The sequence below is a fragment of the Aythya fuligula genome, chromosome 1 (genome assembly GCF_009819795.1).
Source record: "Aythya fuligula isolate bAytFul2 chromosome 1, bAytFul2.pri, whole genome shotgun sequence".
NCBI classification, from domain to species: domain Eukaryota; kingdom Metazoa; phylum Chordata; class Aves; order Anseriformes; family Anatidae; genus Aythya; species Aythya fuligula.
The window spans coordinates 124,830,973-124,851,727 of NC_045559.1; the positions used below are offsets into that span (position 1 = coordinate 124,830,973).

The 20,755-nt window shown below is 38.8% G+C and overlaps 1 protein-coding gene across 1 annotated transcript in view; it reads right to left on the bottom strand.

Moving 5' to 3' along the window:
* Positions 1 to 14,675: 14,675 nt before the first annotated feature.
* SMS (spermine synthase) overlaps positions 14,676 to 20,755 on the bottom strand; it is a 45,113-nt gene continuing 39,033 nt past the window's right edge. Inside the window, exons 10-11 of the mRNA XM_032188168.1 lie at positions 18,623 to 18,738; positions 14,676 to 15,229 (exon numbers count right to left, since the gene is read on the bottom strand). Of these exons, the coding sequence (XP_032044059.1) occupies positions 15,199 to 15,229; positions 18,623 to 18,738 (147 nt within the window). The 3' untranslated portion in view covers positions 14,676 to 15,198. The remainder of the gene's footprint in view (positions 15,230 to 18,622; positions 18,739 to 20,755) is intronic.

The following is a 20,755-nucleotide window of genomic DNA, read 5'->3' on the forward strand; positions in this document are numbered from 1 at the left end:
AAGGCGTATGGAGCACATGTGAATCAGCTTCTGATACTGCTGATCAGTAACAGAAGTTCAATGTTGCACTCGAGACACTTTCCTGATGTGTGCTAGGATTTCGTTGCCCTACTCATCATAACTCCAGCAACAATTTGGCAGGTACCCAGTACCAGCCATGCTTGCAACTGCTAGAGATGCTAACAGCACTCCTGGCTACCACAGTCCAATAAGGTGTTTAATGAGGCTGTGCACAGACTCTGTTAAGTGTTCATAAAACATTGAATGGACATAGGAAAAAGATCTGGTACTTAAATGCAACACGCTCTGAATTAGAATCATAGGATCATTACTATTCTTTCACCCAGAATTGCCTCTGGCTGAGACCCCACTCAAACAATGGGATCACTCTGGCACTTGCAACAGCGCTAGGACAATGTACAAACATTTCCACCCAAACCCATACGTAAAAGAGCTGGCAAGCCATCTGGAATGTGCTCCAGGCTAAACCACAGCAAAAATGTCCCAGCTTCTAGAAAAATTCTGGCTACATGTGTAAGCATGCATGCAAACATGCATACAGATACACGCTCACAAATACAAGTACTCATGCATTACCTTTCTGTTTTACAAGCAGACACAATCATCACTTCCATGGACTACACCAGTCAGGCAAGAGTTCTGATCAGAGACAAAACTGATAGTACTACGTGAACTTCTCTCCATGTAGTTTGGTTTAAGGTAAGTTCCCATTCTTGATGTTTGATTATCAGATACCTTCAATAAACACGGCAAACCCCACATTTTGCCTAGTTTCCACTGGAAACAGTCAAAAACAGAATTGTGTGTGCTGTTACTGAACACCCAGAACAACAAAACAGCCTGAGGTTGACATATATTCAGCTCAAGCTCACTGCAAGTCTTGCTCAGGCTCATTGGAAAACATTTTGTCTTTCTAGCACTTATGTAAAATTTAAAGTGTATTAAATCAACTGCTGATACTTTTCATGGAGACAGAAAAATCTGTTCTGTTTTCAAGGCAACAAAGGACAAAGTAACACACGTAGAACACGTAGGATCACACCAATATGTTAGCTACAGAAGGCATTTCCTCACACGCTGTCCTTGTGGTGCACAACTGAGGCTTGCCAGGGAGAGGCAACAGACAGGTTACCACAGAGGAATAAGTTACGCTTGAGAGAGGCAGTTCACAATCAGAGCATTGCAGCTTTGATAATGCCCTGTAAGGCATTTTTAGCTCACAGTGACATGAGGCATACCACTGCTACCACGCTGTTGAAGGCAGAACCACCAGGCAGATACAGCTCAAGTGGCTTCAGCAGAAAAGCACTTAAGAAGAGTCTGTGAAGTTACAGGTGTACTTGGGGGTATATGCTGACTTTGTTGAATTAGATTAATCTGCACGGGTCAGAGCAAAGGCTGTATTTAATTTAATTTCATTTCATTTAAAGTGTTCCACCACGGAGGCTTGAACTGTGTTTCTTTTTAAGCTATAGAGCTGTTGTAGCCAGGATTAGCTGATTGGGCTCTAAGTACACACCATGTGCTTGAGAAAAACGCAACATATTGCATTTGAAGATAGCTTGACCATTTGTCTTTAGATCTCTGAGTCTTATAAATGGTACTCTCTTGGCTATGAAACTCCTAAAATTTCTGTGCTGCAGCCAACAGCAGCCATGCTCTGGTGCAAACTGGTCCTTTATTCAAGTCAGACAGACAGCTGGAAATAAATAACTCCATTGTTTTCCACTGGTACAGCCACATCATAGAAAGCCTCAATTAATGACCCCTATCCTCACAGCTGCACTCGGAGCCAATGCAGTGCCACCAGGCTTTGCAGGGATCTGAACATTGCTGGTGGCAAACTTTTCCATAAACACCCTCCATACAATTGCAAATGTGGAGAGAACATGCTGCAAAGCAGAAAACATTTTTCTCCCACACTTCTAATTTCCCAAATATTTTTTATCATTATTATTTTTATTCCAAGTAGGCTAAGCTTTTCTCCTTACTCCAAGAACTTGTCCCTGCTGCAGAAAATACTTCTGTCTTTGACCACAAGTTGTTTGTATCCAGCCCAAACAGCAATTCACCGTGAAAGCCAACATCTGGGATGACTAGAGTTAAACTACTCAAGTTTGCAAGCCTTCTGAGAGCTGCTTTTGAAAAAGCACTTTAATGAAAAAGTGCATATGCTCTCAAAGAGAAAGGAGAACTGCTTTAGGTCTTCTGGCAATTTTTCTTCAGGAAGTGGATTGAAGTATAGCTAAACAAAACACCACTTCTCCTAGAGGCCATGTTCACACCATTATAAGTGTGTTTACAGATGGCCATTATTTCTGTATACTCTCCTCCTCATCTGTCATTCTTTGGTACAGATTATACATGGGGCCATATCCACTGCTCATGCTGACGTGGATTTTAGAAAGGCATGGTAGTTGGGAATTAAAGACATCTAAAATAATTCTGGAGCACCTTATTGCAAATTTTTGACTTTGTTCATCTGAACTATCTGTGAATATAGGCTGTATAGCACCTAAAAAAACATTGCTGGGAAATGTGATACTTTTAATGGCCATGGCAGTAGATAGGACATGACTTTCTATTGTTTCTTTAAAATATTGCATCAGAACTGCCAGAGCTTTAACCATTTCCTTTGCTCAATCCAGATGTTTGGTCACAGCCTTCAATAGAGAGACTATTTATATGAGCAGTGAAAGTAAGGAAGCTTGGCTTCCAACAAGTTTGTGCCTCATGGGTGAATCCTCAGATGTGTAATAGGACATACATGTACATTCACCAACATTTGCAACAAAGAGAGGAGAGCCAGCAGACCCACATGTGGCTGCTTTCAGCATGTACCCAGAAGATTCCCCAGCTGTGCCTTCCTGTCTCTCAGAGAAGACTGCTTCTGTAAAAGCACTCCTTCCTGCTCTCACACTTAGGTCTTCAAAGGTATTACCACAGCAGCACAAATTAGAAGAAACAGATCAACAACAGCTGAAACCAACAGCTGGGCAAATGCTCCTCAAAAGTACCACTGAACCTGGGGGCAGTCTGTTGCAGTGGGAGAATATTTGCTCAATTGCTTGTGCCAACCTTTGTAGAAAACATGAAAAAACAGACCAAAAACTCCTCTCAGTGTTTTACTATCCGAGGCAGTAGGGCTCGGCAATCTTGTAAGGCACCAGCTCTGGTGGAAACACTTCTCGCATGAAGATGTCTGTCACATCCCTCCACAGGACAGACTCCCCTGTGCTGACCAAGGGCCATACTCACTCTGAGGTCGTAGTAGCAGAAACAATAGGCCTTTCTATCTGGGCAAAAAGTTGTCAGAACTGAACTTCTTTGAGACTAAATCCCCTCTGTCAAATTTGTTTGGAACTGGTTGGCAAGGTCAAAGGTTACTGAGCAAGGCTGGGGAATGAAGGGTAAAGAGAGTCACGGAAAGCACAACTGCATAGGCTCTGCTCTCAGAGGAAAAGCAGCTGGTTAAAAAAAAAAAAAAATTGTTCTTCCAGGCATTGCTATGACCAGGCTCAGAAGCTTCCTGAAATTAGTTTTATTTTACTGTGTTTTACTTAAGTGGATACTTTTTCCTCTCTCTCATCTCAAAATGAGATTACAATTAACTTTGTCCAGAGTTAAGTGCCAGGAAAATCCCACATTAAATATGAGGTTCTAAATCCAACATCCCATGATGATGAGACTTCAAGCCCCTTGCCCAGTGGAAGTATTCTAGCAATTTGTCTGGTCTTGTAGCAGTCTTGATGTTACTTCATTGATTCCATCCATGTCCAGTACTGACATTCAGCAGCACCTCAGCAGGGCATTTGATCAAGCTCTCGTGAAAGGGGAGGCCAAAATTGTCCCAGGTTGAAACCACTGCACAAGACCCCATGGGACAAAACCATTAAGGCCAAATGTTTGTTTTCCTCAAGTCACAGAAATCCTCAAGAACCAAACAGTTAAGAGCCAAATATGATTATTTTTGCAAACCAAATTGCTATGTTCCTGACAAGCCTTTCCTGAAGTTTCCAACATCTCTATTTAAAATAAAGCTTTGTGCTATTTCTTTGGTGTTGTTTTGTTTTGTGTTTTTCCTATTGACACAAGGCCATAAAACACAGATTTCTCACTGTCTTATACTATTATGGATTTATATATGAAACTGATTTAAAAAAAAAAAAAAAAAAAAACAGCAAAATTTGTGGACACTCACATGGACCTTTTGTTGTACTCGTGTATACTTCTCAAAGTTAGTGCTTGATATTTCCACTGTATTTGAAATGAAGAGTACTAACTTCAAGCTTATTGCAAGGCTTGGGTAGAGGATTTATCTAGGGCCAAAGAAAAGCACATGGTGGATTTCTTCTTTTGTGACTCCTCTGCATACACTGGAGTGTTCTGGATTACTGCTTTTCAAATTCTAGTATCATAACAAATTTCCATGAGGAGAGCAAAGTTCTGGAAAGGGCATAAGCAAAAATGTCATGTGTTATTTCTGCTCTGAGCAGAATAACTTAAGAAAAACACTCATACCTCCATATGTAAAAGGCAAAAATGGAATAGAAATTTAGCAGTAAATTTAAAATAACATTAGAATAGGAGTTTTAAGCTCATAAGGGAATCCAAAGACTTGGGAATGTTGCAGTGCTGAAGACACCCACAATTTTGCCCTCTTAGCTTTTAGCAGTCAAAAGAAGTACAAATGCAATATAATGAAAATTTGAAGGGAAGCTGTGACAAAGAAATGTGTGGATCTGCAGCTGCTGAGAGCCTGCTCTGTTACAGGTTGAAAAAGTCATTGGCAATACAATGTTGCTGCCCTTATCTACACTGGAGATAAAAATGAAAGGCAAAATTGTAATTAGAATGAGGATTTTGGTACAGAGCTTTGTATCAAACGTAACCAAACTACTTAGATATCACAACTGGATCACTATGTGATAATGCTCCAACAAACCTTCACTACAACCTGAGATCATGGAGTGGGATTAAGGACACCCTCATGAGCGTGCCTCCGCATGGCTCTAAGCTACTCTTAGATACTGAAGTAACTGTGCAATAAAATTAGCAATACTGCTAGTGAAGCTAGTAACAATGACAAAAATAGTCATGATAAAACGTGCTTACAGGGAAGGAGAACCACATTGACCAAAACGAAATCCTTTTCTAAGCTTACAAGAAGGATCACACTCTTCTTCTAAGGGGTAGCTTCTAAAGGGGTAACTTCTAAACTAAATAACAGGTGGTTTCTTTCCACTAAAAAGGAAGAGCAAGACACTGATAAATTCTCTGATATTTAACATATTTAACATACTTATGCTATATTATACACATTTGATGCTCACAGGTCTTTGAAATTACTGCAAACGTGATCAGCATCTTCCTGGGTTCAACTAGTAGACTGAAATATGAGATTCAGTACCTAATTTTACAGCAATGAATGAGTCAACCTTTCACCAGGATTATGCTTTTTATATAAATTGAGAGTCAGATTAAGTATCTTCCAATACACACTACATACGGCAGTAAGATTGGCCAGAATGTATTAATAGCATCTGCTTTCCCTAGGCAAAACTGTACAGCCGGGCAATGCATTCCCAAAAACTAACTAGTGGTATAACAGCCTTCATAAACAATGGGGTTTGAAGCAGTTCATGAGAGGAAGCATGAGCCTCCAGAATGTCATGAGGCTGTGACAGGATGGTCAGGCTGGGTGTTAAGGTTCTGCACCCAGAGGGTGCTCAGGCATTGGGACAGGCTGCCCAGGGAAGTGGTCATGGCACTGAGCCTGCTGGAGTTCAAGAAGCAGTTTGGAAAACCCCTTCAGACATAGGGCCTGATTTTTGGGTGGTCCTGTGTAGAGCCAGGAGTTGTACTCAATGATCCTTGTGGGTCCCTGCCTACTCAGGATATCCTGTGATTCCATCTTTCCTACCCAGTGAAGTCCTCATGTCCATACTATGTCTGGGCAAGAACACACGATGTGAATTTTGTACCAACCTCTATCTATCTCTCAGGCATGACTTGACTCTGTACCTAGGCTCAACCTGCACCACACTCAGGTGTTCTGGGCCAGAAGAACACTGATGCAAGACCTCAGTGAGAACTGCAATGTGTCTGAGACAAGAGACCAGGATCCCAGGCTGTGCTGTAGCTAGCATGCAGGGACGTGGTCACATAGCTCAGGCTATCAATTAAATAATTTAAGCGGAAGACCTATATTTCCTTGCAGCACATTTTAAGCCTCTTAGAGTCTATTTAAGAACTGCTCCCCTTTCACATGCATCTCCTTACTTTCACTGGTACCAAATCTTACCATAGAAAAGCAGTCTGCAAAAAAGCAGTGCAGTATTCCAGCTTCCCACTGAGCTGCTGGCCTTCACTGCAGTTAATTCATTTCCTTTGCAGTCACTAATCACTCCTGTCAGAGAACCAGAACAGGTTATCAAGAACGATCTAAACAGAGCTCTTTTCATCCTTGGTCAGTCAGAAAAACTCACGATCCCTTCCCAAGCTTTCATACTATGATACTGTGATTGCTTTTTCTTATGACACTGGAGCCTTTGCCTTCAGAAAATACGCTCTTAAGAGGAATCACATGTTTTAAGATCAATTTCATGGAACCTTCAATGGCTTGCTGTTTTTGTTTTAGCCATCTATTTTCTTCACTATTATCTGGAGATAAAAGTAACTATATAACCATATTTTTAATTACATAAAATATTGAATGGAAAACATCCTCTGTTGCATGAATCTACAGGTACAGTAAACAATTTTAAGCTATTAAAATGTATTTTGTTTAGTATGACATAAAATATACTTACTATACTTAAATTATACTTAGTGCGTCTGAAGTTCAGATGTACTTGATTACCATTTGTTCACAACTGGATGCTTGAGGAAGGCCAGATTTCTGTCACTCACTGGAAAAATTATTCACCTGTTATCACTAGACAGCCAAGCAGGCGCCAAGAAGCCAGATCACAAGCATCATCCAGAACTAGCCTACATTCCTCCACTCTCACAAATAACACATTAGGTACAGAGAAGCACATCTGATAGACAAAGGAAATCACCTTGGCGTGCTTCACTGCAGCTCACCACCTTCCTTGCAGCCAGAGTTCACTGTGCAGTACAAAGGTGCTTGTCTTTGTAATAATCATTTCACATTGTACTCCTGGGTATGGATCTAAAACCACATTGCTATTTAATTTTTGCTACCAGAAAAAAATAATAGTAATAATAGAGTTTGTATTTATTTAACAACATAGCAATGTAGATCAATAGCTGACACTGCAAGAAGTGGGTGTTGGCTACACTCTAAAAGCAGCTGCTGGCAAGGAAGTGCTCCTAGACTTCGAGCGGGGCTATCATTACCATTTTCAACCCAACCTCAGAAAACAGGGCAAAAATCAGTCCAATTACCTGAAATGAAGTGGGAGAGTTAAACGACTAACAGACAGAAATTTATTTGAAAGTATTGAAGGTATGAATGTTAAAAAGCAATTAAAAACAATCCACACAACCGCAAAAAAAAAAAAAAAAAAAAAACACAAAAGCTACATACAGAATATTGACACAAGTTACAGATAAAGCTCTATAATTTCAATTAGGCCAGAACAGCACGTGGTTTGTGCTGGATTACCTTTCAGCTGCCCCCTAAAATCTAAATTATTTGAATATTCTGGAATGACAAATGATTTGGTAGATGTGATTACAGAGGAAAACAATAATAAGAAAAATGAGGATCAGCTCCCTTAGTGATTCCTCCCCCATGTTTCTAAAGCAGGTACACAGTACGGTGCTACAGCCTTCATTTTGAACATTTTTCCCTTGTCCCCCGCCTTCCTCTGACCTGTTTCCACCCACCCCCATCACCAGTTCCCACGCCTGCACAGCACACAGGTCTGTCAGCACAAGTGTTTGTCTGGCAACATGATGAACCAGAGAGGTTTACTTCTAACACAGATTGATTTTTCATCCTTTCATTTCAGCAGAGCAGCTGAAGTGAGATCCCAATCTCCCTATAATGTCTCTTCTGGCTCATTTTCTAATCTAAAGAAGTGCTGCAAGTCTCACAGAAGAGGAGCTAATGCAGGGTGAGAATGAAGAGTGGAGAGAAAACGGCTGGGACCATTCACAGAGCACAGCTAGCAAAGAAATGCCTTCACAGCAACCCCTTCACATGAGCCATAGCCTCGAGGAAAGCGGGTCGAGTACATTTTAGGAAAAAAAAAAAAAAAAAAATAGAAAATTCAGTCAAGAAAGTCTGAAATACTTTTGAGAAGTTCTGGCCAAGTAAATTTTCAAACATCTCTGCACATTCCCATGCATTTGCAGCACAACTAGGAAGAGCTCAGAGACTCATGGGAACAAGGAGGACTGGACTTCTCAGCCTCAGCAAACCCAGTTGAGTCCATCTCATGGCCAAGCTCTTAAAATAGTTACAGCACGACCCATGGAATAAAGATGCACAATCTATAAAAGGAATTGGCAGCAGTTCAACTCTTCGATTGTCCTCTTGAGCTGCATCTAATTCCATGATGACAAATTAAGTTTCCAGAAGTCACTATTTTCATGTGTCCAGCACCTTAAAAATGGTTGGCTCTTCAATTTTAATGACGTTCTCTCTTCCTCGACCTACCTTGAAGACCATCCCCTGTACCCATGCAATCCACCCAGCACCTAGAAGGGAGGCTTCTGGGTGAGCACAGCACCTGAAAGTTGTGGTAGTCCAATTTACCAAGTGCTCCTGGCCTACTCTGGTCTTGCTGCCCAAACAGAATGCAAACAGCACCCACAGCAAGCAAAGCACGTGGTCTGCATGCACACAGGCTGGGGACGGACAAGCATAGTGACAACCCCTTCTACAGGCTGGTGGCTTTGGGTCACACTCAGAGGCAAGTTCCCCACACCTCACGTACAATCAGGGCTCTACACCAGCAGCACGGCACCTCTAGTACGACTACTTTCTGTCAGAAGTGGTATGGATCCTGAAAGCGGGGTGCTGGGGTGTGGTGCTGCCACCCGGTGGTTGGCACTATCAGAAGTGCAAGTGACAGCCTGGAGTGTTGATAGTCAGTGTAGGTGTGAGGATGAGCAAGTTGCCTGGTATCCGAGTGCACTGCAGTCCTCCACCTGCTAGCCCCCACCTCCTGTGCACGCTACGATTAGGGCCTAGTGTGGGTCAGCCTTCTGCTTCTGAGGCACCTTCAGCAGTTCCTGGCCTACACTCCATACGGTGTCTGAACAACAAAAAAGCACATGCAACAGCAGCACAGGATCGTGCTGCATGTGCATTACCATCATCAGCTCTCCAGGAAACGTGGATGTCTTCCCTGAGCTCATGTAGCTGCTGAGGCAAAGCCCCAGACGAGACAGATGGTTAGCATGGCAAGTGTCCCCGAAGCTCATGGCCAGCAGATCAGCAGCCATTGCTGGTGCTGGATGCAGCAGCACCTGCTAGCTGTAGTCACACATTAGCTGCATGGCCACAAGCTACCCATTCTGTGTTTGTCATTTCATTTATTCTGCTTATGAGGCAGCATGTTGGAGCCAGATTGGCTCTGCTTTCTTTAGCACTGCCTAATCTTGACTGCAGTCTTAAGCGCACTCAGCCCTTTCTTCTTTTCGCATAGCCAGAGATGTTACCATGTAAAGGCACAAAGGACTTCACTACGTAGGACAAGATCAGAAAAAAAGTAGACTTGAGGTGTATTTTAAGGATAACTTTTTAAGGCACAGGACTGTCTCAAATCCAACTACAGAATGAGCAGATATCTTCCCTTTCCCTAGTATTTAACTGTTATGTATATAATAAGAACATTTTAAAGGTAGCAGATTATTATTTTTTTAAAACACAGGTAAAAACTTCAAAAAGGATATTATCCTTTTAAAAATAGAAGTTAACACATTTCTTCAATTACTCTGTCTTCACTTTTTTTTTTTTTTTAAATGAACCATCAAAAACTTGTTGCCTGAAAAATTCATCTGCAGTCCTCCTTTCAACCCAAATAACTAACCAGTGGCTGTCAAAAATACATCATCAAAAATACATAGGCATTACAAGAGAAGACAATCATTTGGAAGTAATTTCCCAGGATGTAAAGCTAAGAACAAAATTTGGACGAGGCACGGAATATATATACATATATACATCTAAAACAACTATTAACAGCAGTTTTGATAATTAACTGAAGAATAAAGTTAAACAGGGAAATGTTAGATAACATTAGCAGCTACCAGAAGCGAAACTGAGCTGTATATACTCAGCTTTGTCAGTCTCATCTCCTATGGCTATTGTTTTAAAATCCCACTGATGCTTATCTTTGTACACACAAAGATTACTCAGACACTAAGATGCTTCTACTATATATCAATAAAATACTTTTGTCTTTGGGTCTTTCAAAGTAAACCATACTAATAGTGCTCCACAGGCAATATGGCACAATCTGTCGTTGATTTGTTACTGAGGTCATTAAACCTATTATCATTTCAAATAACATACAATGAAGTTGTCATGGCACTTTGAAGTTGGAAGAAAAACCCTCTAATTGTGGTAGCAGTGTTTTTTTATTGTTTGTTTTCTTTTCATAACCTTACTGGTTCAGATTGGTTTTCCCAACTCCAAAGCTAAGTCAGCGGAGATGCCACTGCTAAGCTTCTACCTCCCACACTCATGACAACAACCCATGACACAGTTAAATCCCACAGTTCCCTTTCCTCCAAGCTTCATTAATTTTGTATTTGTTTGCTCAGTCTACGTTGAATGCTCCCTTTTTCTGAGTTGTTTCCTTTTGACCACCATTCCATCTCCAGCAGTATTATTCTCTTTCTCCCACAGTACTTAGGAGCTATCTTGGAATCGTTCCTTAGTAGAAATATACGTTAAAAATAATAATTAAAAAAAATAATCCACATTCCACATTTCAGATCTCTCTTCCTTTTTTCTCTGATATCTACAGAGGATACTCTAGGCAGTGCAACTTGCACATGTGCTCCGCAGCCCCCGGACATATCTCATCCTGTCCCGTTTCTGGTTCTTCCTTCTCACTCATTGCCCCAACCTTAACTGCTCTTGCTCCTGCATCCTTTCTTCCCTTGACATAACCGCTTCTGCAACACTGCACAAGCATACTTCTTATGCTTCCAATTACGAAGCAGTTTCACTCTCTTTGTCCTCCCTTTCTACTTTCTCCATTTCTTTCTTTGAAGCTCAAGTTCACTGAAATCCTAAAGCAAAGATTAACTGTTCCACATTTCAAAAAGACACCCCCATATCGCTGTGCTATTAATCACTCCTGCACTCGGTTACTTTGCTGCTACTTCTCTCCCTTGCTCCTTCAGCATTTCTTTAACAATTCAACCACCCTTTTTTTCCTCTGTAGGTAAGGTTTGTCAACCTCTTCCTATTACCCTCAGGCAACATCATATGGCATCTCCTATTCTTAAATTAAAATTAGAAACTGAGTGCTCTTCTCCCTCTCACTTGTCCCAACGCCTTATTCCTTCTAGCGAGCTGTCAACACCTCAAACCCTAAATGGTAAAAATAAAAAAGCAAGAGACACCTAACCATCTTCCCTGTTGTACATGTAGGCACCCTAAAATGACTCTTTATCCTATTCTCAAAGTCTGTACGTGAGGCTTTTTCTTAAAAAGTTACTTCTTCCCCTTTTTCGTAACTACCAAGCTATTTGGTACTGCTGTACTTAAGACAGATGTAAACATTTCTCCTTCCTAGTTAGCTGGAAATTATGCGTATTTCTCTACAATCTTTATTTGAAGTCACTTTGTCTGGCATTATTAATCTTTTTGAATCACATCCCAGAGTAACTTCACTTTGCCCATCGTGTTCATGCTGTTCTCTCCCTTCCTAATCTTCCATTCCAGAGCTTGCACCATTCCTCACATCTCCTTTCTTACCAACCTGTCTTTGCTTTGTGCCACACAATACACCAAGCTGCTACCCAAAGCCAACTTGCCACTTCAGTAGAAAAACTAGGGAGCATATTACAGACCCCCAAAGAATTCACATCTACAGTATTCCACAATAAAATTAAGTTCTTCTAGGCAAAGATTACTGAAGTCTCAAGTGATCTTCCCCACTGCAAACAACACTGTGCATACTACAGAGAATCTTATCTGAACATGTATTATGTGGGAAATTAATTAATTTATTAATCTGTGAGAGACAGAAAAGATACTCAATAAAAGGACCAGTAAGAACCTTTATGTTTGTTAGGTGACAAATGGAGAAGAAAAGGAGGTACAGTGGGAAGCATCATACCCATTAACTCTGCCATTTTAACATGGAATCCACGATGTATTTAAGAATTCACACACAAGGAATAACAGTGTACCTTTATTTTAACACGTGCGCTGCACTGATGCAGTAGATACAACGCCAGAAGGTCTTCTCTTTGCACAAACTACTATCAATCAATTTTAAAATATTTAAATCACATTTCTAGGTGGAAGCAGCATTTAGTGCAAAGAATAATCAAGAAAACCCTAATGTTAACTATATCTTGGGAAATGTTTGCATACATAGGTGCAGCAATCGTAGCTGTTTTCTAACTGGCCTTAAACATGGAAAACTGATCAGCTATTGCAGTTTGCATTTGAAAACTTGAACACAAAGCAATTTGTTTTCCTTAAAAAAACAAACAAACCAAAAAATAAACACTACAGCAACAAATAAATAGACCGACAGTGTGTACATACTTGTCCAGAATTAATTCAGCATCTTAAAAAAATAAAAAATATATATAATGTTCAGGGTTTGCTGAATTGCTTTATACTACTTCTATTACTTTTAAAATCCTACATTAAAAAGTTTACACAAACAAACAAAAGAATACTCCAAGCCTCTTTTTATACTGTATCGGTTGAAAAGGAAAGGTTTGCAAGCACTGCTGCCTCTGCCAACACTTAATTCAGGTCCCCTGGTCATTCCAGATTACAGAACGTCCTTGTACACTCAGCACCTCTGTATTCAGGCAGCATTTATGCTGAAGTGCCAGCCTTGGTACAGGAAGCCAGCACAGTATTAAGTCATCTTCCAGTTCACAAGTTTCTTTGCTAAAAACAACCACCCCCACGTGTTGTGACTGACTTCTAGATCTATCAAGCTCACTCAGGAAAACATATGCTGTAAGCCCCATCTTATGAATGCCTGTGTGCTTAATACCACCTACACCATTATCACACTAAGGATCAACAGCAATATTCATGCTTGCAAAGTTAAGGGTACAAGTAACTGCTCATAAGACATCTGCGTTTGTTTGCACCTGTAAAATATACCAATTGTGGTCCTGTATCATACATGATGGGTTACTATTTGATCATAGGCAGTAATATCAAGGTATTTTCTGGGATGGATACAATAGAGTTAAAACATTTAGGGAAATGCAAGACACTTTTCTCTGCCCTGTTCAGAAGGAGGCTCTGCTCTTTGGGACTACACAGGCATACACGGGCCTTAGGCCATGGAAGAACTGTGTCCCATGTGTATCAAGGAATCAGCACTAACAGGAATCACTTCAAGCCATTAAGAGGGAAGAACGCTTCTCTTTGACTCTCCAAACTAAAAGCAGTTTAACAGCACAACTGTACATACAAAAATAATTATACAATTATGCTCTAAATGAAGGGCAAATTTTTACAAGTTTTCCAGTATCACTCAAATTCTGTATGGGTTACTGAAAATTCATCAACAGTTTATGTATGTGGGACACGTAAAACTCTTCTTTATGTATGATTTAGGAATACAGATCTTAGGAGTGAATTTTGTTTTTTCATTAACACTAGTATTTTAGTTTTGTGGGAGGAAAAATAAATCAACTCTCTACAACAAAACAAAGAAAATGTGAAGACTAAGTGTTGAAGGGAAAAAAAAAAAAAACAAACATCATTGTAGTTCCGGATTAGAGTGCTTTGGGATAGTGCACTTTTTATTCTACCTTGGTAATGTACAGAAGTGTACAGAATGGTTATATCCTTCCTACCTCCTCTGATGTGAAATCTTTTAAATGTTAAAACAATGTTTTAGTCAGTACTTAAGCACATTCTTACAAAAATATAGCTTTTCAAACAACATGATAAACAGTTTAAGAAAAATGTTTTCTCTTTCAGAACAAAACTACAGTGTAACCTAGCTTCCACTGATAATTAAATTGCAAGTGGTAATTCAGCAAGAGCCTCTCATAACATGGTCGGTCTAGACCAATACAATCAGGCCATACACTACTCAAGTATATCTATTTGCCCCAAAACATTCAAGAAATACTGGTGCACGTGAATCTGTAACACATCCACATTTCTCTTCCCTGTTAAGCAACCCTTCCTTCTTCAAGAACCTAGTGCTTATGAGAACCCAGCTTTAATTACTGTGCTGTAAGAGTTCAAAGTACCTCTATAAACTACTGTTAAATCCACATCAAAATCTCAAAATCTAAGTAATTGATAGGGTAGCAGCTAAAGATGTCCATGAGGTGAATGGTCAAAGACTCTTTTCTCCTATGGAAGAGATTACAGAAATATCATGAATGAATGAAACTACAGTAAATAAAATTTAAAATTAGTTTTCTTCCCTTTGCAGTGAAGGATTTGGGGTATCCTTTCAGAAGTTGTTTTTGTTTTTCCTCCACCCCACTTTTTTTTTTTTTAATGTTATGCCTATCTTCTGTATATGGAAGCACTGCAGTGTTCAATTTTAAGTATGAAAGAAAAAACTCCATCCTTGAAAAGCACCATCAGTTAAAGAAGTATCTGGTGAAAAACAATCAAACAAACAAAAACTCCATGGACCACCCTCAGGGATGAAATGCTCAAGATGTCTTTTTTAATCAGTTTGTGAAGAACTACAAAAACTAAAAAGGATCACATTCTAAAGGTTCAGTGCATTCAGCAGCCATATAGTTTTGCTGCTTACTCATCTGTAAGTTGACTTTCAAAAATAACACCCTAGCTCATCAAAATATACATTTTCCATTTGCTTTTAAATTAAAATAATAATAAAAAACATTTAAAGAATTCACAATCAATAGGATGACTAAGTTTCAGGATCATCTACAGCATATAATTTAAAGGTTCAAGATGCCAATATGCAGCACGTGGCAGGCCTATATGCTCCATGCAGCATGTACATTTAGGATAATCTTGAATAATCTTGATGTTCAGACTTCAGTTTATTTCTTCCAAATAGTGTAGAATACCCACCTGGAGAAAATGAGCAGTCAAGGAAAAAAAAAGTAGGTAGTACATAGTTAAATTGGAAGTAATTCTTTTCACTTATATTTTAATTTTGAAAACTTCTTATAGGTCATAAAGATGGGTTAGGCAAAAATCTCGAAAGTGAAATCTCTCTGGATCCTCTTTTTTGCTCACCAGTTTAAAAGAGGACCCCATTTCCACTGAAATAGAAACCCTTTGCACACCCGTGTTTCCTCATCCCTGCTGCAGATTTTCAGGCTGTACATTTTGCATTGCAACCGCTGAACAAACTACAGAATTACTTCAGGAAGAACAATTAAAATTGCAACTCTTCAATCAGGAGTTCACCAAACTGGGATACCTCTTGCTTATTTACTTGATAGCAATCTTGAATAGGAAAGTGACATCCAGCTGACAAATTTGTGAGGCCCTACACCAACAAAATCAGACACATGAGTAATACTGAGATGTTCAGTAGCTGAAACAAGTATCTTACTAGGCAATCATTTAACTGTCTACTGGATCCCGACTGCCTCAACAGGGGTTCTGCTGAATGCTCACTTGAACAGATGAATCTAAATTTTGGCTTGGTTTTTCCTCTGTAAGCTTCTATGGTGTTGGCTTCAGGTGCCCAAATACTTTTCAAAAAGCAGAACTTTGTCACCCAGACTGAGCTAGAAGCAAACACCACGGAGCACCTAGCAGCTGTGTGACTACTCTCTTTGCTACTCCTCCAGTGGCATATGGACCTTCAGCAGGTGCATAATTCCAGCAGCTTCAAAGGAGCAGACAGGAAGATGAGACATGGACATCACCTTTTTTAGAGCTATGGCAACTGCTGCAGTTAGTCACAGATTTCTGGAATTTAAAATTTAGCATAACCAATATAGACTCGCATAAAGATATATGCTCCTCTGTTTACACAATGAGGTCACACATGCTTCAGATGGGAACCTGCATGTTCATCATAGTGTCCTGATGGAGACCTCAGGGACAAATACACTTTCCTTAAAACAGAGAGTTGACTTTTATGTCAATAGCTACTTGAATTTCAGATGAACCCCAAGGCAACACTAGTAAATACCAGAATTTCAAGCAGCTGTTACACACAGCTACTATTCTGGAAGTAGGGAAAACAAGCAACTATAAAATATGATAAGATTCCTTTAGCATTTTTGGCTGCATTCAGGTACCCATAAAGCTAATTTTTGGTCAGATTATGAAAATGAGCATTTGCATAAGTCAAAAGACTCATACAATTGCTCAAGAGATTTCAGGCACTAAATGAACATCACATAAGTGACTTTCTGAAGAAAGAAATAAAACCCTTATTTTTTAATTAGTTCTAGTAATTCTACCGTAAGCAACCACATTTCTGTCATCCGTGAAATATCACGTAGGTATAATCTTCTATTGGGATTCATACTTTGTTTCAAAATCTACATTTCAAAAAAGGTGATAACATGTACTCAAAATGCAGATAAATGGATATCAGAAGTCCAAAACCAAATTTATAGTCAGAGTTAAGAAGGTGTATTATATACATATATATGTATTTTTTTTTTAATATGTATCTTCCTTTGGGTTAATCTGAAGTCATTTAATTACTTTTTTAAATATTCTTGTATCTACACTACTATATCATAACGTTCTTAATTTAGTCAGAAAAAGCAAACTAAAAGAGCTTGCCTCACTTCTCTAAGAACTGTTCACTTTCAAGCTCTGTTATACCTATTTAATTGTTTTATTTTTTTCTGATAAAAATATTTCTTGTCTGCCAGCCTACATACTAGAAATAAGTGCATTTTTCAAAGGAAAGAAGTACAATTTTCTACTTAATTCATTTACAGGCACTTTGCATATTTAAGGCCTGCAGTTGTGAAGGCAAAAGGATCTTAAACAATTTATCTGGTTGTAAATTACATGGGTAAGTATCTTCATATATATTTTATTTCACTGTTTCCTTTTTGTCTTGAAAATGTTAAGATCAAATCTGAGTTTCAATGCAGACATGAAAATAATGAGAAACAGGAGCTTGTTATAGTCAGTATGGTGTCCAGAACAGGAAGCTATGGTATTAAACAGTATTGAGATTTTAGACAGAGAAGGAAGGCAAAATGAACACATGAAATAGAAGAAAGGCTGTGTCAAGAGTTTCACTGACTTAATATATTATGGATAACCAGATCCTGGAAAGACTTCTTGTATTACAAAATGGACAGCCACAGCAGGCATTACTACACAGAAGTATTTCCTGGGAGATCACAAACAAGTGGCATGTAATGTTGAGGGATGTTTTGAAACAGCGAAAATCCCATGGTTTGCTATAGCTGAGCAAACCAAGCTACCAGGGCAACTATGAGAAGTTCCCATGACAGTGTTCCCACATCGCCCAATTGAGGAATTCAGAAAAATACTGTTGCCAGCAGCTGGCTTCAAGGACAAGGTCTATGTGACTGCTAATCACAAGGGGGTTGTTTTCTTGCAGGTGGGGTTGTTTTCTTCTAGTTGTTTGTCTGAGTGTTTTTGACCAATAATTTTGAGTGAGACACTATCCACCCCTGTTAAGTTCACTATAAAAGTTAGGCTATTTGGGCAATAAAATGGAGCATGATCTGACTCTACTGGTGTCTGTCGTGCTTTTGGCCGTGCTTCCTGCAACAATGTAAGACCCAAAGCAAATTGAAACACAAGAGGGCAGATCAAAATGCCCCTCTGGAGCTCATGGCTTGAAGCTGTAACTTCCAGCTCCTTGTATAGGTTGCCCATCACCCACAAAATGAAGAAGTTCTGAAGAGTTATTTTTTGGAATGAGAATGTTGCAGAGAAATGTGTATACCTCCCTCCCACCACTTGGAGTATTTTTTCAATATCATTAATTAATAATGTTTGTTATGAATCCATTTTTTTTCTATTAAGATCTACTTTGAGACATATGTATGATGTCAGTTTATTAAGGGTTTTGCAGGGAACTGGGGAAGAGAGAGGAAGAGATAGGTGGTTTTTTGTTGTTGTCATTTTGTTTTGGTTTTGCGGGGGAAACAAAAACAAAACAACACAGTCTCATCAGAACTCCTGTGCAGCATTACCCTCATCATACAGTTTACTCTACACTGCATAAGCAACTACTGAGCAACACTCCAAAACATGAAGAAAAACACAGCTTGCTCTTGAAAGGTGCTGATCATTTCACTACCTATGAATTTATGACATCTTTAAAATATAATTTCTGCAACAATCTTCAAAAATAAAACTGCAGCTTTTTCATAGCAAATAAACTATATTAATACTGTTTAAGTTAGAAGTGTTTTCTTGCATTCAAATTCATTACCTCCAAGCAGTCTAGGCTTGCTCAATTTATTAAAACACTCTCTACCCTTTTTCAGTCTTTAAGGATACAATTCCATGTAGGAGGGAACACACACAATCTCTTTTGAAAACTCCACAGGACAATAAAGCCTGCTAAGCTGTTCTTCATACAGAGTCAAGGCATCGGTCAGATTGATACAGTTTCCCTAAAGAAAAAAGAAAAGTCCTGGTTATAATAAAAGCAGCAAAATTGCAGATGAATATGTATGCTGACATCAATACAAGGCTCCCATATACTTCAAAACCAGACACACGCAGTTCTTAACATTTAATATTTAAAGTGAATATTGAACATTTCGTCTTCATCCTGCATGCAGCAAACAACAATTTGTAACTTTGCAAGAAAGAATAAATATAGAATAAATTCTGCTATTCTCATTAGCAGAAGCAACCATTACATTAGCACTTCTAGTTAAAGTAGACCACCACGTGTTGTTTACCTTTAACATCTAGCCAATAACTATTTTCTTTGTGATCGCTTACATGTATCCGTAAACAGTATTACAACATCCAGATTTTCTCAATTATTTAACATTGTGTAGGTTTTAAAACATTAAAAGGCAGTATAGAATCCCATTATCTATTCATTTTAAACCAATTATTCCAAAGAGCAGTATGACAAAACAAATCAAATTGTGCAGAAGTTCTGTGGCTGTAGGTCACGCTGTCTTGAGCTGCTGGATATGACTTCTGAAATAGAAGCACTTGCTATCTTTTTTTTTTTTCTTGGAACTATGTAATATCTCATGTAAGAAAATATTAGTAATATCTTTTTCTGACCAAAACAAAAATTAGTGCTTACATGATTTTCTCTAATGGTGCAACTATGAAATATCAGACACACCGAACTCACAGCATTCCTTCCCAGACAGCTAAATAAACATTACATAAACAAATCAAATAGTTCCTGGAATACAAACACATCTCAATGACTACAAATGGCAAGGAACAGAAAAAAAGATCTCCTGGTTATAAGCACAAACTTGACTGAGGCTAAGTGTTAACAAGCAAGCCATGACAACATATACCTGTGATGCTGATACAGAAAAAGCTCTCATTTAATCAGAGGTGTGATTATCCATATCCATAGTGTTGCTGAAGATTTAGAGCTAAGAGTGAGCCCACAGAACACCAACAGACTGAACAAACACACATTAGGCAAAGAAATACGACAGTCATGCACGTTTTATTAAAAATCTTCATCAAGTTTCTTGCCTCCCCTCCAAAACCCAAGTACTAGAATCTGTACTTGAGCCTACTAATTCAAGAGCACATAGCAGAGAAAATTATTATTTAAGCATTATGATTCACTGAAAGTTGGCTGAACATATGAACAGAATATTTAAACACACACATATATATGACAACTTTGTTTCTCTTACAGACACAGCTTATTCAATATTTCTAGACCTGTAACTCGAAACAAAGGTCTAGTTCTATGAGGATCCCAGGAACAAAGGATTAATTCAACACTTCCAAAATGCTTGCACCTCACATGCCTAAGTCACTCTGCTAACACACAGCAAAACTTAGCTCCAAGAGACCAGTCTTTATTTAAGAAATCTGCATTTTTCTGTTTAACTTCTGTTTCTCAGTGCTCACAGATGTTTAGAAATGGTCCTAAAATAATTAAGTGCTCACAAACACAACTGAAATTAATTTTCATGAAGTGAGGAATTCACGTAAGTTTGTCGAACAAACACACGTGCTCTTACAAATGAGGCAGAGGCTGAAACAAGCCAAGATCTTATTAAAACCAATATGCCTAAACAGCTCCTATCAACACTGTTTTTTACATATAACAACATCAGATAATAACCAGAAATAAAGCATGTAATGCACATTCTGACTTTGGGATTTAAACTGTTTTTTTTACTTCTTTGCTTGCAGTATTATTTTTCACTATGATGTATTTAAACTTTCATACTTTCAGAATAAATGAAAAGACACTTTATCTCACTGTTCTTCCTCTGGATTTTTTTTCAGCATGCTCAAATTTTCACAAGTGAAAAAAGAAAATGTAAAATTAAAAATATATACTATGCATAGCGACTTTTAAAAAATTATGTTCTTGCAAGTTCTCTTTGAAAAAAAAACTTGCATAAAACATGCATTTAATTCCAATTTTGCCGTAAGTATGGGCATGATGTGCCACGTGGTTAT